Source organism: Erithacus rubecula (assembly GCF_903797595.1).
Source record: "Erithacus rubecula genome assembly, chromosome: 10".
Taxonomy (NCBI): domain Eukaryota; kingdom Metazoa; phylum Chordata; class Aves; order Passeriformes; family Muscicapidae; genus Erithacus; species Erithacus rubecula.
In genome coordinates, this window is record NC_136662.1 from 7,473,150 (window position 1) to 7,493,564 (window position 20,415).

The following is a 20,415-nucleotide window of genomic DNA, read 5'->3' on the forward strand; positions in this document are numbered from 1 at the left end:
GAAATCCTCAGGTGAAGACTGTCCTCTGTGTGAGTCTCAAGTCCTGTAATTTCCAAATCAGCGATTACAATGGTCAAGTAATAGCTAGACTGGCTTTCTTCTGAGATCTGGCATATTTTTAGTCTGGGCATGACTTATGTTCTCTTTCTTTTCCTGGTGTTGGATTTTCCTCATTTTAAGTCTTTTATCAAGACTTAGAATATTGTAAGTCAATAACATTAGACTTTTTTTCTTTTTGCTTTGTTTCCCTCTGGATTCCATTACCTTCCATATACACTTCTGTTTGGATTGAGCTTTGTGTCTGATTGGTAGTAACAACAACATTTTTAGTTCTATTTCATCTTGATTTTATTGGTCTGCATCTCCAGTTTCTGCTGTGTGGGCTCCAAACATTTGTCTCTGTGTTTAACATTTTAAATTTCCACATTGTAAAGCTGAAGACTTTGTTTTAATATTTGAATCCTATTTCCTGTGAATGCTTTTTAGTGCTATTAGATGAGCAAATATCAACTTATAAATGTGACTGTTGTTATATTTTAGCTTACTGGTTTTTGGCATGCATAGCTTTGAGCTGGGCATGTATTTAGCAGGTCTGTTTTGAAAGAAGAATGTAATACATTTACTATGCATAAGGTCAGTAAAACCAGCAACAAGTAAACAATAAAATAATTTATTTTAGTACTTGTCTAAATTTATTAGTGCATTTTTGCAAATACATGAAATTCTCCTGCAGTTAAGATGGCTAATATTAAGTTATAGGAAAAAAATTTATGATATATCATGATAGTTACAACCATGATTTTTACCATTAATTTATCAACCACTACATGTTTATTCTCATTAAAATACCAGTACTCTCTTCTTTGTGACCTTGGTATTCATAACCCTTAATAAAGCAAAGAAAGAATTAAGTAAGAATAGTTACTTGTTCATATTCAATGTGCTCTGAAACTTGAGTGTGGTGAATTTGTTCCTTGACTTTGCCAACTGCATCTTGTGTTGTTTCAGGCAACTTCATTTACCTCTCAAAATCACTTTCTTCATCTCTGCTAAGAGATACCTAAAACATCTGAACATTTATAGACTGCAGAGAATAAAAGTCTAGCCCTATTGTATCTTTGAGGGTTTTTGAAGTATCTCACTTGTGATAAATGGAAGTGCTTTGACTTTGAGTATCATTAGAATCTTTTAAGAATGACTTAGGCTTGTATTTATTTAGTTATAACAAGCAAATACATTTTTTCATTCAATGTGTTTGCAGAATCCAGTCAAAGACCCAAGCCTTTGAAGGAGATTTCTTGGTACTGTCAATTGCAAACAACTAATATAGACAGCAGCCACTAATTCTGCATCTACAATTATTTGAAGGTGCAAAGTGAAACATCTTCCCAGTTGATGTACAATGCTTGAAATGTTTTCATTTATCTGTTCAGGTAACATTGAATACAGCCACTGAGAGATGTGAAAGCATCAGCTAGATCAAGGCTTCTTAAAACCAGGGAACTTAGAATATGCTTTACACAAACTGTCAGAGTAAGGCCCTGAATGAGCTACATCTCATCAGGTGTTCTTGGTGTTTGTAGAGGAAAGGTGTTACACTTCTGAATGCAGAGAATGTGTTAATCTCAAAACAATAGATGTTCTACCCAGAAAAATTTATTTTAAAAATCCATTAGTTCCGTGGAGCTGAATCAGAAATCAGAGAATTTTTTCTTTTTTTGTTCATTCATGAGAAATCATGTTCATATATATAAACATTATAATTTGCTTATCTGTTCTTGGATATCCCAAATACTTGCACAGACTACTTGAGTGACAGTTACACTATTTGAGAAATGGAAATGGAAAATATTCATTCCAAACCAGTCCCATTTTCTCTGCACTGCCAAGCATAGCCCCAGAACCCACCTCTGACCCTCTTTTCCCAGAAAACACTGCTATTACTTCAGTTCCTCAGTAACAGTTTGTTTCCAGTACAAGAAGTATTTCCAGTGACAACAGTAGAATTGAAGATGTGCCCAGCAGCTCCACTGGGCAGCACTGTGTGCTCAGGAGGTGCCTTGGAAGGGGAACAAGCACATGTGCAAACACAGATGTGTGTCTCTGATGGGGGAGTGATGCCTGGCATGTCCCTGTGTGAGATGTGTCCCTGCTGCCATGCAGGGCTCACACATCTGGGGGTCTCTAGCTGGGCTGGCTTTGCTTCTCTGCCTGCTGAGGGAGTCCCATGCTCTGCATTCCATGGTGTGATCTTACCCCAGCCCTCCTCAGAGAGGAGCACAGGATAGCAATGTCTGCAGAAATACAAGCCTGAAGCCTTTACATTCTGTTTAGGTCTCAAGTGCATAAGTTACTCTTCCTTTACTATTTGAGGCTGTAAAAAGTCTCAAGCAGTATTTTATTGTATGATTGTGTCTGTATAGATAATGATGGCCAGAAAAACAATAAAGGGAAACATATGCTTTGCACTGGAATTTTATCTGTTGCATGTTATGGCAAAATGGTGTCTTGGTGAACATACTGTTCTGGTGATGAACTTTCATTTCATTAAATGAAATGCACCATATGGTGCAAAATGCTGCCTCTCCACTTGTTTATTTTGCATGCACTTATATCCTCTTCTTTTTGATACTGTGTGAGGATGGGAAAGATACTGTTGGTTAATACAAAATTTCTAATACTAGATCTGCATTGTAGTGGATAAATGTTTGCAGCCATAAATAATTAAACTTACAGTTTTCTTGGGAATGAATTGATTATGTCTTTATATTTACATCTGTAACTTTGCTTTTGCAAGGACAAACACAAATGTTAGGCTGAAGGTTGCCTGCAAATCTGGTCTTGCATATTCTATGAAAAATATTACTTACATTTCTCACAGGTGAATAAACTGCACGCATGGATGAATCTAGTTAATTCAATGGTTTAATAAACCTAGAATCCCAATGAGGTTATAACAAATCCCCCATGCATCTTGGAGTTATGAGAAAGGTGTTTAAAATTATATGTAAGCAGAGGAGCTCTTTCTAAATTTGAGGAGTCTTTTGCACATTATTTTTTTGTTCTGTTCACTACATGAAATAACTTCTCACCTGTGGCTCTGTCATGATAAAATACTAGATCAATTATTTTTGAGGGCAATATCTGGGGTCAATTTACATCTGACTAGATTTTTTTTCCATTTGGATAGTTTATTTTTGAAACAATTAGGTAGCACAGAGACAGGTGCCTCTCTTAAATTCCCTGTGAGAAAGATGGCTGGCGTGAAGTGGAAATTTCTGCAGTTCTCTTGTCAGGGAGCAGCACCTTAAAGCTGCCCCATTTTCAAGTGTTAAACACTTGTGGATCCTGGATCAGAACCAATTCTCTAGGTACAAACACAGGAATAGCCAGTTGACTAGGACTGACTGATTGAGCAAAGCAGCTGAACTAATATAACTGAATAAATCTATGACGAATGCTCGTTTTAGGGTCATTGAACTGTAATCTGGCAACTAAGCAATTTAAAGCCTGGTCAGTTCTTGGATGAGAAACCTTCCAGGAAAGAAGTATCAGACAGCAAATGGTAATTCCATTGTAGGTTTCTTTTGCTGTGTTTTGATATAGAAGCAAAATCCTAGGCTAGGGATTGGGTTGGTCTTTTTCAGCATCATGAATGTGTTGTTATTTTACAGGCATTCACAGGGAGAGGATACCCCTTCCAAGAAATGTCAATATGTTGGAGGGGGTCTATATTTTCTGGTGAAAAATAAAGCAGATGCTGCGACTGCATCTTATCATGGAGAGATCCTACTGCATGCTCAGGAAAAGGAATCTGCTCTTCTCCACAGCTTCTGAAATGGGGAACAAGTTCTGCCTTCATTTTACACCGAGTTAAGTAAAAAATTGAAGGTAAAGTAATGCTGAGTGCTGTAAATCTCTCTCAAATATGCAGGCATAATTTTAGGAATATACTTGGAATACAGTAGCAGAAACTTAAACTCAAATTTTCACTTAATTCTGTGTTCTATTAAAGTTCTGTGGAGTTTACAGGGAAAAATAATGAAACTGAAGAAAAGCACGACTGATAAAAAGACTTTCCACTGAATGCATGAAATTGTAATTCTATTGATAGGTGAGGGAGGATAACAGGAACAAAATGGTAGCTAAATATGTGGAAAGCCATACACTCTGCTCTGGTATAGAAGATCCCAAGTATATGGAATTGAAATTTAGCTGAGGTGATTGTGATCTTATATTCATTACACTTCAGCACTGCTGGCAGAACCCCTGTTAACCAAATGAGCATCACATGCTTACTTAGCATTTTCACAAAGCCTTGAGTTTATAATCACAATTGGAGCACTTCTTTTGCAATAATTACACAATCTGAATTGGTCTGTGGTAATATAAGAAAATTTTAATTCCCCATTTTAATATCAGAAATTCACTTAATTTTAGGTAGGTAGTCTCCAGTTCTGTATGTCACCTGTATTAGCATTTATATTCCTCATTGAGTCTGCTCTTCTGTTTATTTCATGAACATACTGCTAAAATATATCTACAATCTCATGTAGGCCAGGGCTGGCAACCAGCAAAGCACTTCATTTCTCTCTGCCTTATCTCATTTAGCCCACAAACGAGTGCAAGTGTGAACAGCAAACTTTCTACATGATGGAGGGTCAGGGCGACAGCCTGAAGAGGCAGCAGCTTGATGTCATCAGCATCTTCATAGTACTCATTTAGAATCCTATTTCTTTTTAGAAATGAAGACCTGGTTTCCCTACCCACTTCTGGAGGCTGGGTACTGTCCTGCAAAACTTGCTTCCTCAGCAGAAAGAGGTTCTCCAAGAAAGCAGTGCCCTAAATTCTGCGGTTCACCATCTGAGAGAGGCAGCCAGGTAGAATTAATTTCTCTCAGGAATTTTTATTTTGCTGATTAATTGTTTTCCACACTAGGCTATTATGTTGGTAAAATATTTATAACGATTATGATAAAAATTTCCAGGAAATGAATTCACAGACTCCTGCTACCTTTAGTTTTGTTTTTTTTTTTTTCCCAGGACTTTGAAACACTGCTGTGGTTTTGGCTTGCCTCTCTAGTCTTGCTATTCTTTTCTGTCACACTCAGTAATTGGCCTAATAAAAGGCAGTAACAAGAATTTATTACATCTTGGGTGATACTTGAAACAAACTTTATTTGCTGGAGCAGCACTTTTTATCTACTCGCTGCTGTATATTTTGACAGTCCTTCTAAATATTAAATCTGACTTTATTAAAAGTTAAATCTTGGTGCTTTTTTTGTGATTGCTGCTGTTTTTGCAGTTTCTTAAGCAGACTAGTACATATATAAACATATCTTTTAAATGAAGCTTTTGGAGAAATAATGTAAGCTGTGCCTCTATATGTTTATTGCCAGAATTCACAAATAAGGTACAAATTAAAGACCAGCTTCTATGATACCTTGCAATTTAGTTTTGGAATAACACGTGTGATTAATTGAGAGAACAAAGATGAGATCTATTCAGCTTTTCATGCCTTTTTCAAGGTTGGGATTTGATGAAATCTTCAAGCAAATGATGCCCTTAACATTTTAAATTTGCAATGTGACAGCAGTAAAATTAAAGCCAGGTTAGATCGTTATGATGTAATTTCCACTTCTGAATCTGGATTTCTTCCAGATACTGAATGGTAAAACCATAAACTACTTTTGTTTGTTTGTTTTCTAAAAGGGACTTAAGAAATAGCAATACGTCATCCTGGAACTGTTTATGCAGGAATTTTTATTCTTTGAAATCTTCCAGTGTTAAAGCAACAAGAAAACATTTATAATGTCCTTTGGTGGAATCTTATTACACTTGTTATATATGTAAACTGATATTCTTTGATGCCAGCACGTTGCCCATACAGAGAAATCTCTGCACAATTAAATGAAAGGAAAAAGAAAAGGACTAAATAAAAAGTAATAGTTTTCTCTTACCTGATTAGAATTAAATACATTAATAAATTGTCTGGTAACACAAATAGGCAATAATACAAAAAATCTACATTGTACATTATTTCAAGAAAAATAACTTCATTTGAATACAAAAGGATAAATACACTTTTTGTCCTATAGCCACTCTTGTACAGTAGGTGAACACAGCATCTTACTGATGCAGTGCTGCTAAGGTATACAAGGATATGACTGGCTTGAGTTTTATTGAGGGGGCTGTTACACATGTGCATCACTAACATCAGACAAAGAAATCTTTCAACCAACAAGGGTTACAGAGCAACGTTCACTAAAGCACAGGTTGGGAAGGATCTGGGGGCTGAAGCAGGCCAATATGGCAGCTTTTACAGATTTCCTTATACCCACAATGCACTGACAGCAAAGAATGCCGTGGTTTGGTCAGTCCCCGCGCCGGGAGCTTGGGCAGCGCACAGAGAACGGCAGCGGATGCTGCTGGGACTGTGGGGCCGGGTCAGTGCTGCCGCCAGCGCCGCGCCATCTGACACAACAGGCCGCTGCCACCACTCACAGGCGAGCAGCCGGGCTCGCAGCCCTGTCCGTGACTGTGATATGGCTTGGTTCAGTTCGGCCTTCCTAGTTCATATGGGTAATGGTTATTCTTTCTTCCCTTTGGGATTCCAGTGGTGCAGCCTGGGTTGTGTCCTGTTCCCTGTGGCCCAGTGCGGTGTGCAGTCTGTGTGTGGTGCGGCCGGGCAGGGCCTCAGCAGCTGCAGAGCTCCCAGGCCATGAGCAGGGCAGGCCCCATGGCCTCAGCAGCTGCAGAGCTCCCAGGCCATGAGCAGGGCAGGCCCCATGGCCTCAGCAGCTGCAGAGCTCCCAGGCCATGAGCAGGGCAGGTCCCATGGCCTCAGCAGCTGCAGAGCGCCCAGGCCATGAGCAGGGCAGGCCCCATGGCCTCAGCAGCTGCAGAGCTCCCAGGCTGTGAGCAGGGCAGGCCCCATGGCCCCAAGGCCTCAGCAGCTGCAGAGCTCCCAGGCCGTGAGCAGGGCAGGCCCCATGGCCTCAGCAGCTGCAGAGCTCCCAGGCTGTGAGCAGGGCAGGCCCCATGGCCTCAGCAGCTGCAGAGCTCCCAGGCCATGAGCAGGCCGGGCAGCAGCAGCAGCCCAGGCCCCATGGCCCCATGGCCTCAGCAGCTGCAGAGCGCCCAGGCCATGAGCAGGGCAGGCCCCATGTTCTCAGCAGCTGCAGAGCTCCCAGGCCGTGAGCAGGCCGGGCAGCAGCAGCAGGCCGGGCCCCAGGGCCGCCAGCCCCTGGCCCGAGCTGTGGCTGCAGCCGCCCGGGTCGCGCTCGCAGCGCAGCTTCTCGCACAGGATGCCCGTGTAGGCCGGCGGGCACTGGCAGCGCACGTTGTTGATGCACGTTCCCCCGTTCTGGCAGTGCAGCAGCTCGTTGTCACACACGTTCGCTGCAAGATAGTGGGGAAGGAGGGGACAGAGCACAGAATAAATGTCAGTTCATCTACAGCAGAAATGCACTGAAACCACAGTTGAAGCTCCACCTCCCTCCTCTTCCTGAGACATATGAAAAGGGGCTGTGCTTTTTCAATTTTTTTTTTTTTTCTCTCCCTTAAGGCCGTATTCTTGGAAAACCATCTAATTCACTTAACACCACTGTACGGTATCGATTAATTTTATATGAAGGACTATTTAATAATGAAATAATAAGAATATTAATACATGCCTTGTGCTAATGTCTGCATCTTTATAGTTATTACTGAACTGAAATTGTAGGTGGTGTATGCTATTTGAAAGGGGAGATGTATCTAGAGCTTTTGGAAACTGTGAACAGTGGTTAAAAATGCAATATGGCTTTGTGGAAGCAAAAAGATGTGCATGAGAGGGTAAGGTTTTATAATCAAGAACTGGATGTATTAATGATCTGAAAAAAATTATGCAAAAAAGATAAGGCAAGCACAGGCAGGAAATTCAGCATGCTGTTGGATGGGGATTACATGGTACAGACATCTGGAAATAAAAGATAATGTTATTTCCATTATAAATCAAATATTTCATCCGAATTAGATTTGCTACTTTGGTGTATGGCATCTTAAAGCTATCTTAGATATTGTAGCCTGATAATAACTTCAGAAATCAGATTTGACAAGGGAGTTAAGAGAAAATAATACAGGCAAAACTTTTAGTCCTGCATAATAATATATTATTTGAAAAGTTGACAGCTTTACTTTGTATTGCTTAATATCAATTCAAATATTTCATGGGTGAAAATGCAGAGGTATGAGCAACATGCTAATTAAATGTGTCAATCTGTGTTTTATTTCAGATGATATCACTGATATGATAGGTGCTGGATTACAGCTCTGCCTTCCACAGAGAGGCAATTTTAGTAAAGGACTTGCATCTATGATTAGGTAGAAGGTAACAGTAAAATTTTATCTCAGAGAATTAGGGAAAAGATTATTTGGTAAAGAAGGAGACTCAACATCATATGATATTTATGTATACCTTAGCCTCAAAATACCCTAAATGATTCAGAATAGAGAAATTATTGTTAATTTAATCTCAAGCATTACTGTTTATTGCTACAAAGAAGTACAATTTTGCAAATATTAATTTACTTATTTTTAAAAGCAGTCCAAATATCACGAGAACTAGAAGTGAAATAGTCCAGGTTCTTAAGTGGTGTAGTTCTACATAAATCTGTACAATTTTGTGCACCACTAGCCTCACTGGTAATCGTATCTGTCCTGGCTTGTTTTCAGAAAAATAATTTTCTCACCCTAGAAGTTCTGCATCCAAGTGGGCCAAATAATGCAGTATGTTGGAAACTTGTACATGCAATTAGGAGGGATCAGTAAATATTTTTTTTTTTTTTGGTGATTCCTTTACCAATCAAGTTTTTTTACTATGAGCTATGGATTTAATATTGCTGCCCAGTTTCTGAATTGCAATGGAAAAAAATTAATATTAGATACAAAATGTTTTGTTGACAATTCTCTGTCTGAATTTTAATGTTCTACACATACATTAGAAAAAAAAATGTAAGAAACAGTAAGTCACCACCAAATATATGTGATGAGATTAACAACCCAGAAAATACCATGGTAACAGGCAGAAAAAAATTAACTGTATTTTAAAAGTCAATATTTGCATTATATCTCTTATAACTGAGGCTATGTATCTTTGAAGTTGACTTTATTATTCAGAGTGTATGTATTTAGTCATCTCAATATGCAAAATCAAAGTACTTTATCTGATGGTACAGCTACTGGATCTGCATGTTCTAAACTACTTATTGCTGGGATGCTTCCTACAGTTCAGGCAGTGAAAATTGTGAAATATCTGCCCCATCAGTACAGACCCTTGTTTGCCTTGACAAACTCAGTGGGAGTCAACAGTTCATTAAACACCACTTCTTGAACAGCAGAGGAGATGCTTCACTTCACATTTTGCCTGGAATAATTTATCCAAATTTTCTCAAGTATTAAGTAAACTGTATTTTTAAAAAAAACATATTATAAACAACAAATGTTTCCTATTTTAAAATTTATTTTGCAGACTGTAGACTATAATTTGAAGAGGTCCTTAGCCCAGAACTGGTCTGCAGTTAGAGGTGGCTGGAGAGGTGTTTTGCTCCATGCTGGCTGTTCTGCCTGACACACTCATGTCCCTAAACCATGCCATCTACAAAATTCTGGATACACTGTTACAGATGCTGATTTCTAAATCAGACCATTTCTTTCTCATTAGGAAGCTTTTGAAATGTGCTTAAAAAAAGAATGGATCAAAAGCTTCATCATTATTCTTTAAAATCACATGATTTTAAATGTTTGCCCACAGGACTGCAGGTAGATTTTATTGTTCTCAGCAAAATACTGTATAGCTGAAAATTCTGTAATTGTTGATCTTGTATTGCCACAGCTTTCCTAACCATGTGCTTATATCTCTTTCTCTTGCACACAGATGTATGCACATATATGTATCGTGTAGATAGCAATTGTGAGCTGGAAGTTCAATGAAAAAAAAAATCTGGAAACATCAGGAAGTCTCATTACTTTTTGCCCATTTTGTTTTAATTTTATTCTGATCAACTCTAATGCCATTTTCATATTTCTGAAAGTATGGCCAAGATTCCTTTAAAAACTTTAGTATTGACTAATCATTATCTGAATAGCATCAGGTACCAAGTTCTGACCAAAGAATGAAACATGGAGAAGTGACACGAGTAAATTCTGAAGTTATCACACTGAAGACTATTAAGACCTGTGTGGCTGAACTAGCTGTGGGATTGCTGGCAAATCTTCCTTAATTATGAAGCCAGGACATCAAACTGGTCATTTAAAAACCAAAACAGGTATCTCATTTGTTTTTGAGAGCTTTGCAGGCCTTTTTGAGGAATATTTCTGAGCACAGTCTCCAGATCTGTGCAGCTGCATGAAGTGAAATATTTAAAGCAAACTAAAGGAAATTGTTTTAAAGTTATTCTCATAATTCATCAATTTACAGTCTAACTACAGTCCAATTATAGGATCCTTAAAACCCTTCACAAAGGAGACAGAAAAGAAGGCACAACATGCCTTGCCATATGTCACAAAATACTCTCCATCTTTAGTAAATTTGGGAATGGCACAAAAAAGGAAGACAAGGGAAAAATTCCTATCTTTGAGCTGGCTCAAGGGGTAGTCTTAGCCTGTCATAGATGTGCTAGTGTTTCATAGAATTTATATTGGGTATTAAATGAAATATTCTGAGTAACACAACTGTTTGACAAATGACTACTTTCCTCTTAAACATTCAAATCTGAATAATAGATGAAAATTCCTAAGTCTCTCCAAAACTCAACTTTAATATCCTTGTAGCTTCTTGAAAGAAAAGAGTTATACAGCTCTGGCTGATTTTAGTTCTGAAGCAGCAACAGAGATAGAGAAGCAGAAATTCAGGTGTTGCTCTCTTCAGTCTGGAGGGGCACCTCAGGCACAGCTTTGTGCTCCTGGCTTAAAGACCTGGCTGCTGTCTGGGCAGCTGCAGAGCACATGCCCAGGGATTTAGGTCTGCTTGCTGCCCAGACAGAAAACAAGATGCTACTGAACTTAAATACAGTTCCTTCTACACTCTTGTCTTTCCCAAAGGCCATCCAAGAGGGGAGAAAATAAAATTTGTACCTTTCTTTGTGCTACCTTAATTTTTGTACAGCTTGCCTACAGTAACATCTTATTCAGGTGGGACAGGCTATTGACATACTTTTTGAGCTGGGATAGATGGTGTTCTCTTTTTGCATCAAGATCTGGATTTATGATGAAATTTTATTTGTAGGAACAACATAAAGATCATTAATGATATAGTCACAGAAAGAAAAATATTGTTAGAGGTCCTTGCTTCCTTTCTTGAATTCTGAAGACTTAAATTTCAAACAATATTTTCTATGTTTGCTTCTACTGCTGTTTTTCTTCAGTGTGCACGTTTTGTGGCATCATTTGTTACAGCCTTCTCTCTCCCTCTCTCTCTTTTTAAAACCATCTCTTCACTTTCCTCCTTTTTGTCTCCCAGATCATGAGTATCACAGTCCCTGGACTAGTTGGTGGGTGACAGCTCTGAATATATTACACAACATATTTGTCTTTTCTAAAGCACTGATGCAAGCTTTGCCCTGACTTCTGCTGCAGTGAATTTTCCATACTGTTAATGGCTTTTGTGACTGGCATCACTGAATTTTTGACCTTGGATTCCATCCATTTTTCATCAATTTGAGAGCATGCAGATCTCATGGCTGAAGAAATTATTCTTGGCTGTTTCTTTTCTCTAATGCATTTGTTTCCTTGGTACTTCTTATTTAGTAAAGAATATTATTTGAACTCATGAATGAGGAAGATATCAGCACACGTGCTAACAGAATATTCTGTCTGTGCATAAGTGAGTAAAAACCCAGCATATTGAAACCCGTGTTTGCAGCAATGATGTTTATGGGTAGCTCCAACATATGTAGTGGCTGGGTATATACAGACACTGAACAGCACATTGATGCCATGAAAAAACTGGGAGGTTTCATCTCGCTGCATAAATAAGTTCAGTAAATCTAGCACAAGCACAAGCAATTTCTTGTCAAATGCAGAATTAGTTCCTGTAAATACTATGAGGAGCCTGTAACTAACATGCATTATTCTCTAAAACTGTGATCATTTAATCAATAAATGGTAAAAACAATCTCAGAATATAAAAGAAATCACACTGAATGAAACTTGTGTGTATGCCTAATATGAATGTGGGTATCTACATGCATATATACAGCAAGAAAACCTCTGCAGTTATGACAGTGTTAGCAATATTTCCCTTGTAATTTGTCAAATAGGCAGAAATGGAATTGGGGAATGGAAAAGACAGTCTCATTTGAATGCAAAGGTGTGAAATTCTTTCCAGTTGTATCCAGTTGCATGTTTCAGTTGAACACAAGTGACCACGATCAAAATATTTCAAATGGCCAGAGTCAGCAATGAATATCTTCATCATTTGGGAAAAAATCCTAAAAACATAATATATACTTGCTGTATGTTGAAGATCTCTACGTGGAACTCCACTGACTCATGAGATCTCACCCACATAGCATAGATGTCAGGTAAGAGGATAAAAGGGCATGGGGAAAACAGAAGGAGTCAGGCTGCTCCTGAAAGGTTACAGCTACTGCTGCTACAGTTCGTGTTGCACAGCACACGACAAAATGTCAAGTTTTTATAGGTTAAGTATCTTACTCATTTGAATAACCACTGAGTAATAACTGAGTTGAAGGCTTTGTCACTGAGATTTCTTCCTGTCTTTCAATTAAAGTACTTATTTTACTTGTTTTATTTTATTTTTAATTTTTTTAAAAATAATTTACATTATTGCCAAATGGCTTTAAAATGTTTTGCTATCATGAATATGCATCAGTGTTCATCAGATTTATTCAGTGCTTTGAATCCACAAACATGCCTGATATGAAAACCAGCTACTGCTCTTATAAATTAGATATTCATAATAATTTCTTTGTTTGAAAGTGACCCTAATTCAACATTTTCTGTAGTAGTAAAGCTATCTTAGGATATTGTCAAATCAAGACAAGGCAGATACTTTGATACCATGAAAATAAAACAGGTTTGCGCTTATCTACCAAAGCACATTCTTAGGACAAAATAAATCACTTCAGACAAGTACAAGCCTAAAGTGTATCCTACTGTGTCAAAATTATGGTGACAAAATGACAAACATTAATACAAAGATCTCTGGTGCAAAGTTGAAACAATGTTGTGATTAATTGTATTGCCAGCAATACAAGGAAATAAACATTGAGCAAGTGAGAGTAATTTCTAAAGGCAGACATCTCCATCTTGACTTGTCTTGGAAATGCCTGTTAAAAGCACAATTGAAATGACATTTGATTTTTTATCAAACCAGTTTAATAAAGTTATCAGAGAGTAAATGAATAGGGGAGTAATGGAGATACTGTGTTCACTGAAAATTTCCAGTGGAATTTTTAGGTTGTTTGCCTACATATGATTTCTGTTCTTTGTCCACAACCTACGGTTCAAAACCAAGCCAGTTATAATCGAATTGCAAGCAAAGTCTTCAGAGTTCCTACAAGAAAATGTAGCTATTACTCAGAGTTCTGCCCAGCACACAGCCAGAGAATGGATGATGATTCCTCTCTCCTGCAAATAGGCAGCAATTTATCCTAGCATCCACATGGGTAAGCTTAGTTGATTATGTCTCACCACTGAAATTGCAAAATCCTATACAGAATATGTGGGGGGTTTTAACCACGATATGAGGATAATAGAGGTAGAAAGTTACTGTTTTTCACAGGTTGTGTCTGTGCATTCTCATTTTTCATCTTTATTCTTAATCTAAAATTCTTGGGTTTAATTAATAAAAAATAATGAGAAGAAATAAATCTAACCTGTCAAAAGGACACGAGGGAGAACTGAGTTTTAGAATTGATACTCTTACATGATAGCCATAGTAACTTTGGTAGAAACTACACGTGATTGTGTATTAAAATGGATGAAAACAAATCCAGATTTATTTATCTAAGAATTATAGTTGAACTAATACCTTTCAATCTTCCTTAGTTTCAGGAAATGAATGATTTAACCTTTCAGTTTTCTGATTTTGATGGTTCCAATTTTATACTTCTACAAAAGAGGATGATTCCCAAAGTGGGGGGAAGCAAAATTTCCCTATTCTTTTTATTGCTTTGCTTATGAAGGAGCACCACTGAATTGGTATGACCCTGATCATACTTTAGGGTAATCTCAGGAGAGGGGCCAACTACATATCACCTTTAATTACTCAAAAGAGACTACATGCCCCTATTATTCATATTCCACTTACAAAGCTGTAAACTGCAGTGCCATTATTTCTCTCTGTCTGGAGAAAAATGAACATTCTTACACGATCTGACTTCTCTTCACTTAACTAGGAAAAGAAGCAGTTATAACTACAGAATTTTTTTTCTACTGCTAACAGCAAGATCAGGGATTAGATGTAACCACTATCAATAAAAACTGGTTATGCACAAAAAGTGCTCAGATGTAAAAGATGAAGTCATCAAAAGGCCTTATGAATGACGGGGGGATGGGATTTGGTTCCCTAAATACGAGCAGCTACTGCCATTAGCTGTGCCAGAATCATTTCAGACACGTACATGGAGCTGGCCAGTGTGTCCAGGGGAGCTTTAACTGGGGAGCACTGCTGGGGGCTCCTGGCCCTGAGGCACAGATTCCCTGCTCCAGCTGAGCACTGCAGGCTGTGCCCGACCCCACGGCTGCCACTGGAGCTGCTCTGCTCCCCTGGCCTGGGACTGTGTGCTGGGAAACTCCCTGTCCTGCTGTCCTCACCCCTTCTGTCCTGCTGTCCTCATCCCTTCTGTCCTGCTGTCCCCACCCCTTCTGTCCTGCTGTCCTTACCCCTTCTGTCCTGCTCCTGGCTCGATGGCACTTTGGGACACACCCAACTGCCACTGCTCCTGAGACATCTATGGCCAGTTCAGTCCTATTCAAAGGACTGGCAGGGAGACCCTGTCTGCACAGCAGCATTTTCTGCTTCATCTGAGACAACAAGATTTCCTTGGAAGTTTCCAAGAACTATGAAACATACCTGCAACAAGCATTGCTTTTATAGAGCACAAAACCACAGCAGAAAGTCTGGAAAGCAAACCAAAGCAGGATCATGCAAAGGTCAGCAACTCAAATACATGATTATGAATTATATAAAAGGCTGAATTTTCCTACATCCTTGGCTGCTAAGATGTTTGACTTGGAATAATGTTATGGACACAAAAAGAATGCAAACAATTTGTCTTTGTTTATTGAGAAAATAGTTTCTGTTTTGGCTATTCTTCCCAGTGAACACTACACTGAAGACTTTCAAAATCCATGAAAGAGTCCCAAACACTTGTCAATTTATTTGGCAGCAAAAACAGATAAGGTAATCACAACTGAAAATAATTCCCGATGATTTAGGGTATTAGAATTATTCTAAGAAGTATTTTCCTAAATTTTGTAAGGGAAGGGGTAAAAGAGAGTGAAGAATGTGTTGCTGATGGCTTCTATTAATAATCACTGCTACTCTAAAACTATTTGTGATCTAAAATAATTAAAAAGTTGCCAACTTTCTTCTCATTACTTTGGCTGAAAGCCAATTGTATGGGAGCTTTTGAACAACTGGTAAACAACCTTTTGGAAATGGATGTTATTATCAACTTCTAAACTACATAAACCAGCATTTGTAATGGAAACACCAACAATCTTTAATTGCACTGTAGCAAATATCAAAGGTATTAAAGTGGGGTGGGTATGTAACTAAATGGAAGTGTGACTTATCAGCTCTTTTACAGCAACCACAAGGAAAGGTAAAGCCAAGTTTGTATTTACATGTTATTATGTATTCCTTCTGTGTGCATTTGTCAAAAGAAAGGTTTAAGATATCAGGACAATGTTCTCATACAGGAGATGAAAACACCAGTGTGCAAAGTTAATGGTGAATCTCTCAGGTGATGAATATCCAGAATTTATGTGAACATTAGTTACAATGCAAAGGGAAAGGTAAAGCATTTGTGTAATTCCTACAACGTGTATGAAGTGAGGGATGGGGTTTTTTGTTCAAGTAACAATGCTGGGAATCAGGAGATCTTTCTGAATCTACATTGATTTATTGTTTTGAGTGTGGATGAAATGCTGCAGAGTGCTTTTGCTGATCCAGCTTTAGAATGGGGATAAAAACACTTCCCTAGAGGTGTCAAAGCTATTCAGAGTAAAACTTCTTATTGCTTGTGAACAATGGGGAAATTGATGCCAAAGAAAGTCCAATGAGTTGCCTGTGCAAACAAAAGGAGGGAATGATGTAGGTCCTGTGAATTCCTGCTCTATTTACCACATTGCACTGATGATTAGATAAATGAAATAGCAGAGTTGATTATTGTTTCCAGGAGAGTTTGCTGACAGTAAGCTTTAAAAAGGTTTCTAAACGATAAAGTTTAAAAAAGGACTATGCAATCTTGTCCAATTGTCATAGGTGATTGCATAAGAAGATTACATCCTCTGACAATCTCAAATACCAATGTCATGTATTGTATCTCCTTCTAATCTCACCTATCAGAACTTCAACTGCTTCATATTCATATTCATACATAAGAAATATACATAAGATTTGCAAATTTTTTATCTACTCTGCTTCATCTGATCTATAAAAATATTACCTGTTATTGTCTATTTTTATATTACAGTAAAATTAAAAAATGAATTCAACAAGCAAATTCTTATATCCTAATTCTTGTCTGAGATATACAGTTGATAACATGCTCTCTTGTGAGAGGGATTTTAATTGGTGCAGTGCTTTACTTTTCCACTCTTTTATCAGAATACCAATAAGGTGATTCAAACAGCTGCCATGTAGCACTCTGCAAAAATAGGAACTAATAAATTAATGTATCTAATAATTAAAGCTATTATTTGCTTCATGCTAGTTTTCATCAACAATATTTATTGCTACACGCAGACTTGCTTTGGGTTATCATGGTGCATTTATCTTCATGACAGAGCAACCATTAGATGGGAAACCCCAGATAACAGATGCTTTTTTCCAACACAACCTTCTTCAGACACACTAGTTTTTCTGCAGTGTTTTACCTAGGTGTAACTAATGTCATAGTCTTAGCCAGTGGTTTTTTACCTGAAAGAATTTTAAAAATTGACTTATCATACAATACAACAAAAATGTCTGAATGACATTCATTATTACACACCAAACAATAGAGCTGAAGCACACATACAGGCAACCTACAGATTTTTCTCAATATGGACATGCAGGGCACCACTAGTAAGTTGTTGCAGTAGTAACAGAATTATATTAATCTTATTTAATCAACTTTAAAGTTTTGGTACAATGTAGACAAATATTTGAATAAATATAGACCTGTCTTAGAAAATACATAGCATGGTTTGTTTGAGATAATGTCTGAAAAGTTCTTTCTATCAGCATATGAACTAAAAATAATGCCTCTAACCATGGATGTTGATAGTGCTTACTATGACAAAGTGTTAAGGTAATCCAGGATATTAAAAAGACCAGAGATAAAATTTTCTCATGAGTAAAGGCTGTTTCCCTGTAAGCTTTATAGGGTTCTAGCATTACTTTTGACATGCTGATTAACATATTTATATTTCTGTTTATCAATTGTGATACACAGAGGTGTTAAAATTTAATTATTAAAGAAGACTGAAATAACCTGGGATCCTTGAGGAATAGATAACTGCCAAATGTGATTTCACTTCAAAGTACTTTCCTTATTTTGTTTAAATTATTTTTAGTTCTTTTTTAAGTCATGCCAGAGTTGAAAGATACCAAGGATATCTCCATTAATTTGTGATCAAATAAATAAATCTAGATAGTGTGTTGGATATTTCCAAAGACGTATTGTACTAATAGCTTTAAATTTAATGATGGAAAGAAGTAGTTGTGTTACTTAAAAAGTCTTCTACCTGCACTTAAGACTGAGAAACCAAGACCTTGGTTATTTTCTCCTCCTCCTGAGAGGCTGTGTGTACAGCAATGTCACAAACCTCTGGTTTGGAGAAGGAAGGGTCACACAAGAAACACTCAATTTTTATGAAAATGTACTTTTAGAATGTACTTTTAAAACATAATATCTGACTATATTTCCTTTAGAACTCTCCGTGAAAAAGGAGACAAATTTCTGCAAAACAGAGCTGGGATGATTATTAATCTGTATGTCCTGGCAAGTTTATCTCATTGGGTCCAGTCCTGCCATCTGCCCCAGAGAACCCTCTACATTACATAATATGAACTCCCACACCTCCTATCCATGTTTGCCCTTCTCTTCCAGCAGCCTTGGCAGCAATGGCAGTGGAAATCTGACTGATCAGATGCCAGCTCCTTGAGACCTCCATACTCCTTGACATTGACTCCTATGGCAGGAGGGTGTGTGCTGCTGGCTGCATGTGCTGGTGGAGGGCAAGGAAAGGCTGTCATTCCAGGTAGGATGAATTTTTGTAGGCCTGGAGCCTTGTGAGGGACAAACACTGGGGTAAGCAGCAATGCAGCCTCCTCCTGCTCCAAGGAGCCCCAAGGCAAGCAGGGCTGGCAAGCAAGGCCAGCCAGCAGAGTCCCTGCTCAGGTTTCAACACAGCCCAGAGTGAAGTGAGGGTATGACAGGAGTGTGAAAGGCAAAGGGTTTCTGCTGTGAGACTGCATTTCTGAAGTGGTAACATGGCAGATCTGAGTGGGATGCTGGTTTTCAGAAGACTGCCAGATATCTATGGAATGAATAGCTGTTTCCCTAAAACAGCAGGAGGAGTGCTAAGGGGAAGTAGTTGGAACTGGAACAGAGGGGTTTGGGCTAAAGCCAGGGCGGGTGGGAGTAGGGGAGGGAGGTGCTCAGCATAGCTGGCTCAATGCTTTGTATTTGCAAAACACTCAGGGTCCTTCTAACAGTGCAGTGCAGCGTGGGCTGCAGCATCATCACTAAGTTGTCATGTTGCCACTGAATAAAAGATATAACTGGAGTACACTTCTCTAAGCATCTTTGCACTTTGTTTTAAATCAGTAATGGTTTAGCATGAACTAGCAAAGCACTCAGGTCATTGCAGAAAAATTGTTGCAGTATATGGATTTATTTTAACAGGTGGTGTAAATCTTGACCCAAATTTTCATACCTTTGCAGAAGTTATGCAGTGTACATGCCACCTTTCATATTTCTCCCCAGTTGTGTACCAAAGGGCACATGTGCAAACCTAATTGGAAGCATTTCAAAGCATGCAGCTCAATTTTTGAGATGTTTGTGTTGCAGTACACTCTTGTAATCTGTCTCTAAGATATGTAGGATAGGCTGTTCTTTCTGAGAGTGGAAGCCTCCTTGCAGAGCTGTGCTTTGCTGCATAGTGTCAACATAATGGAGCTGATTTAAGGATGCTATGCTTGCCCACAATGTGAATTTCCTTGCACTAACAGCCCAGTTTAAATCTCATTGTGGGATTCTCCTGTTCCTGAAATCAGTAGGAAGTAAGTTAGGTTTTTGAATTTTGTGAGAAAAACTTGTCCTCCTTGAATGCTAGTCACTGCTTATTGCCTCATGATCAAAATGCAACTCTTTAAAGGAACAGCTACATGTGATGAAATTCTCTTTACACTTCTTGGAAATGAAACTTCTAAATTCTTCAAAGTAGGACTTAAGGATCCTTTGGCTTAAAAAGGAAGTTGAATTCCCATTTAAAGTATGTGTACCATTCAGAGCTCAGTGGTGCAGCATCTCATTAACAGAACACCCTGCTGAACTGTCTCCCATGGACTGCTATTTCTATCCTCAGGACACTGGAGTTTGTTCCTCCTTCACTTGTCAGCATATTTGGGGTCTGGGTAGTGAATGTGGGGAACACACCTGGTAGCTCTTTATTTTAGCCCCTGTGTGCCCCTGATCTGTAGCTGCTTGGTGCTGTTTCTTAAGGCTCACCTAAACACCTATTAAAGGGAGAATTCTTCCTCCAAAGAGATTTTGGCTGAACTCCTTTTAACCTAGAAGTTTTGAAGGGCAAGAATAAATCCTTGGGTCTATTGGAAAAAGGTTTCAAATTTAAGCAGGAAATAGAATAAGAGGGGCTAGTATTGGATACTGATTCCATGGACTGGAGCAATGTTTTGGGTTATCCACAGAGAGATTTGTAAATCTGGAAAATACACATAAATATCTAAGAAGTGTGAAAGATTTGGAAAACTCAGTCTCTAGGAAGGGAATAAAGTGGGTAAATTGATCTACAGACAAATGCAAATCAAAATATTGGCTCTAGATTCAGCCAATGGTGTATGTGCAGTTGTTACTACAAGGTTTTCCATGTCCATCTGAACAAAAACACAGACAAGTCATTGGCAAGGAAAAAAACCAAAAGCAAACAAAGAAGTACCTGTCCAAAATGTAGTTAT

General features: G+C 38.3%; 1 protein-coding gene and 1 long non-coding RNA gene across 8 annotated transcripts in view; both read right to left on the bottom strand.

The window, feature by feature from the left end:
• Nucleotides 1–6,496: 6,496 nt before the first annotated feature.
• Nucleotides 6,497–20,415, bottom strand: part of NTNG1 (netrin G1) — a 146,380-nt gene continuing 132,461 nt past the window's right edge. For all 7 annotated transcript variants that reach the window (XM_079313807.1, XM_079313808.1, XM_079313804.1 and 4 more), the window contains one exon: nt 6,497–7,400. In XM_079313807.1, coding sequence (XP_079169933.1) covers nt 7,171–7,400 — 230 coding nt within the window. In that variant the 3' untranslated portion in view covers nt 6,497–7,170. The remainder of the gene's footprint in view (nt 7,401–20,415) is intronic.
• LOC306805737 lies at nt 9,218–12,762 on the bottom strand. The gene is made up of 2 exons (XR_013775282.1): nt 9,657–12,762; nt 9,218–9,585 (listed from the first exon to the last, which is right to left on the bottom strand). It is a non-coding gene; the product is annotated as an uncharacterized lncRNA (long non-coding RNA).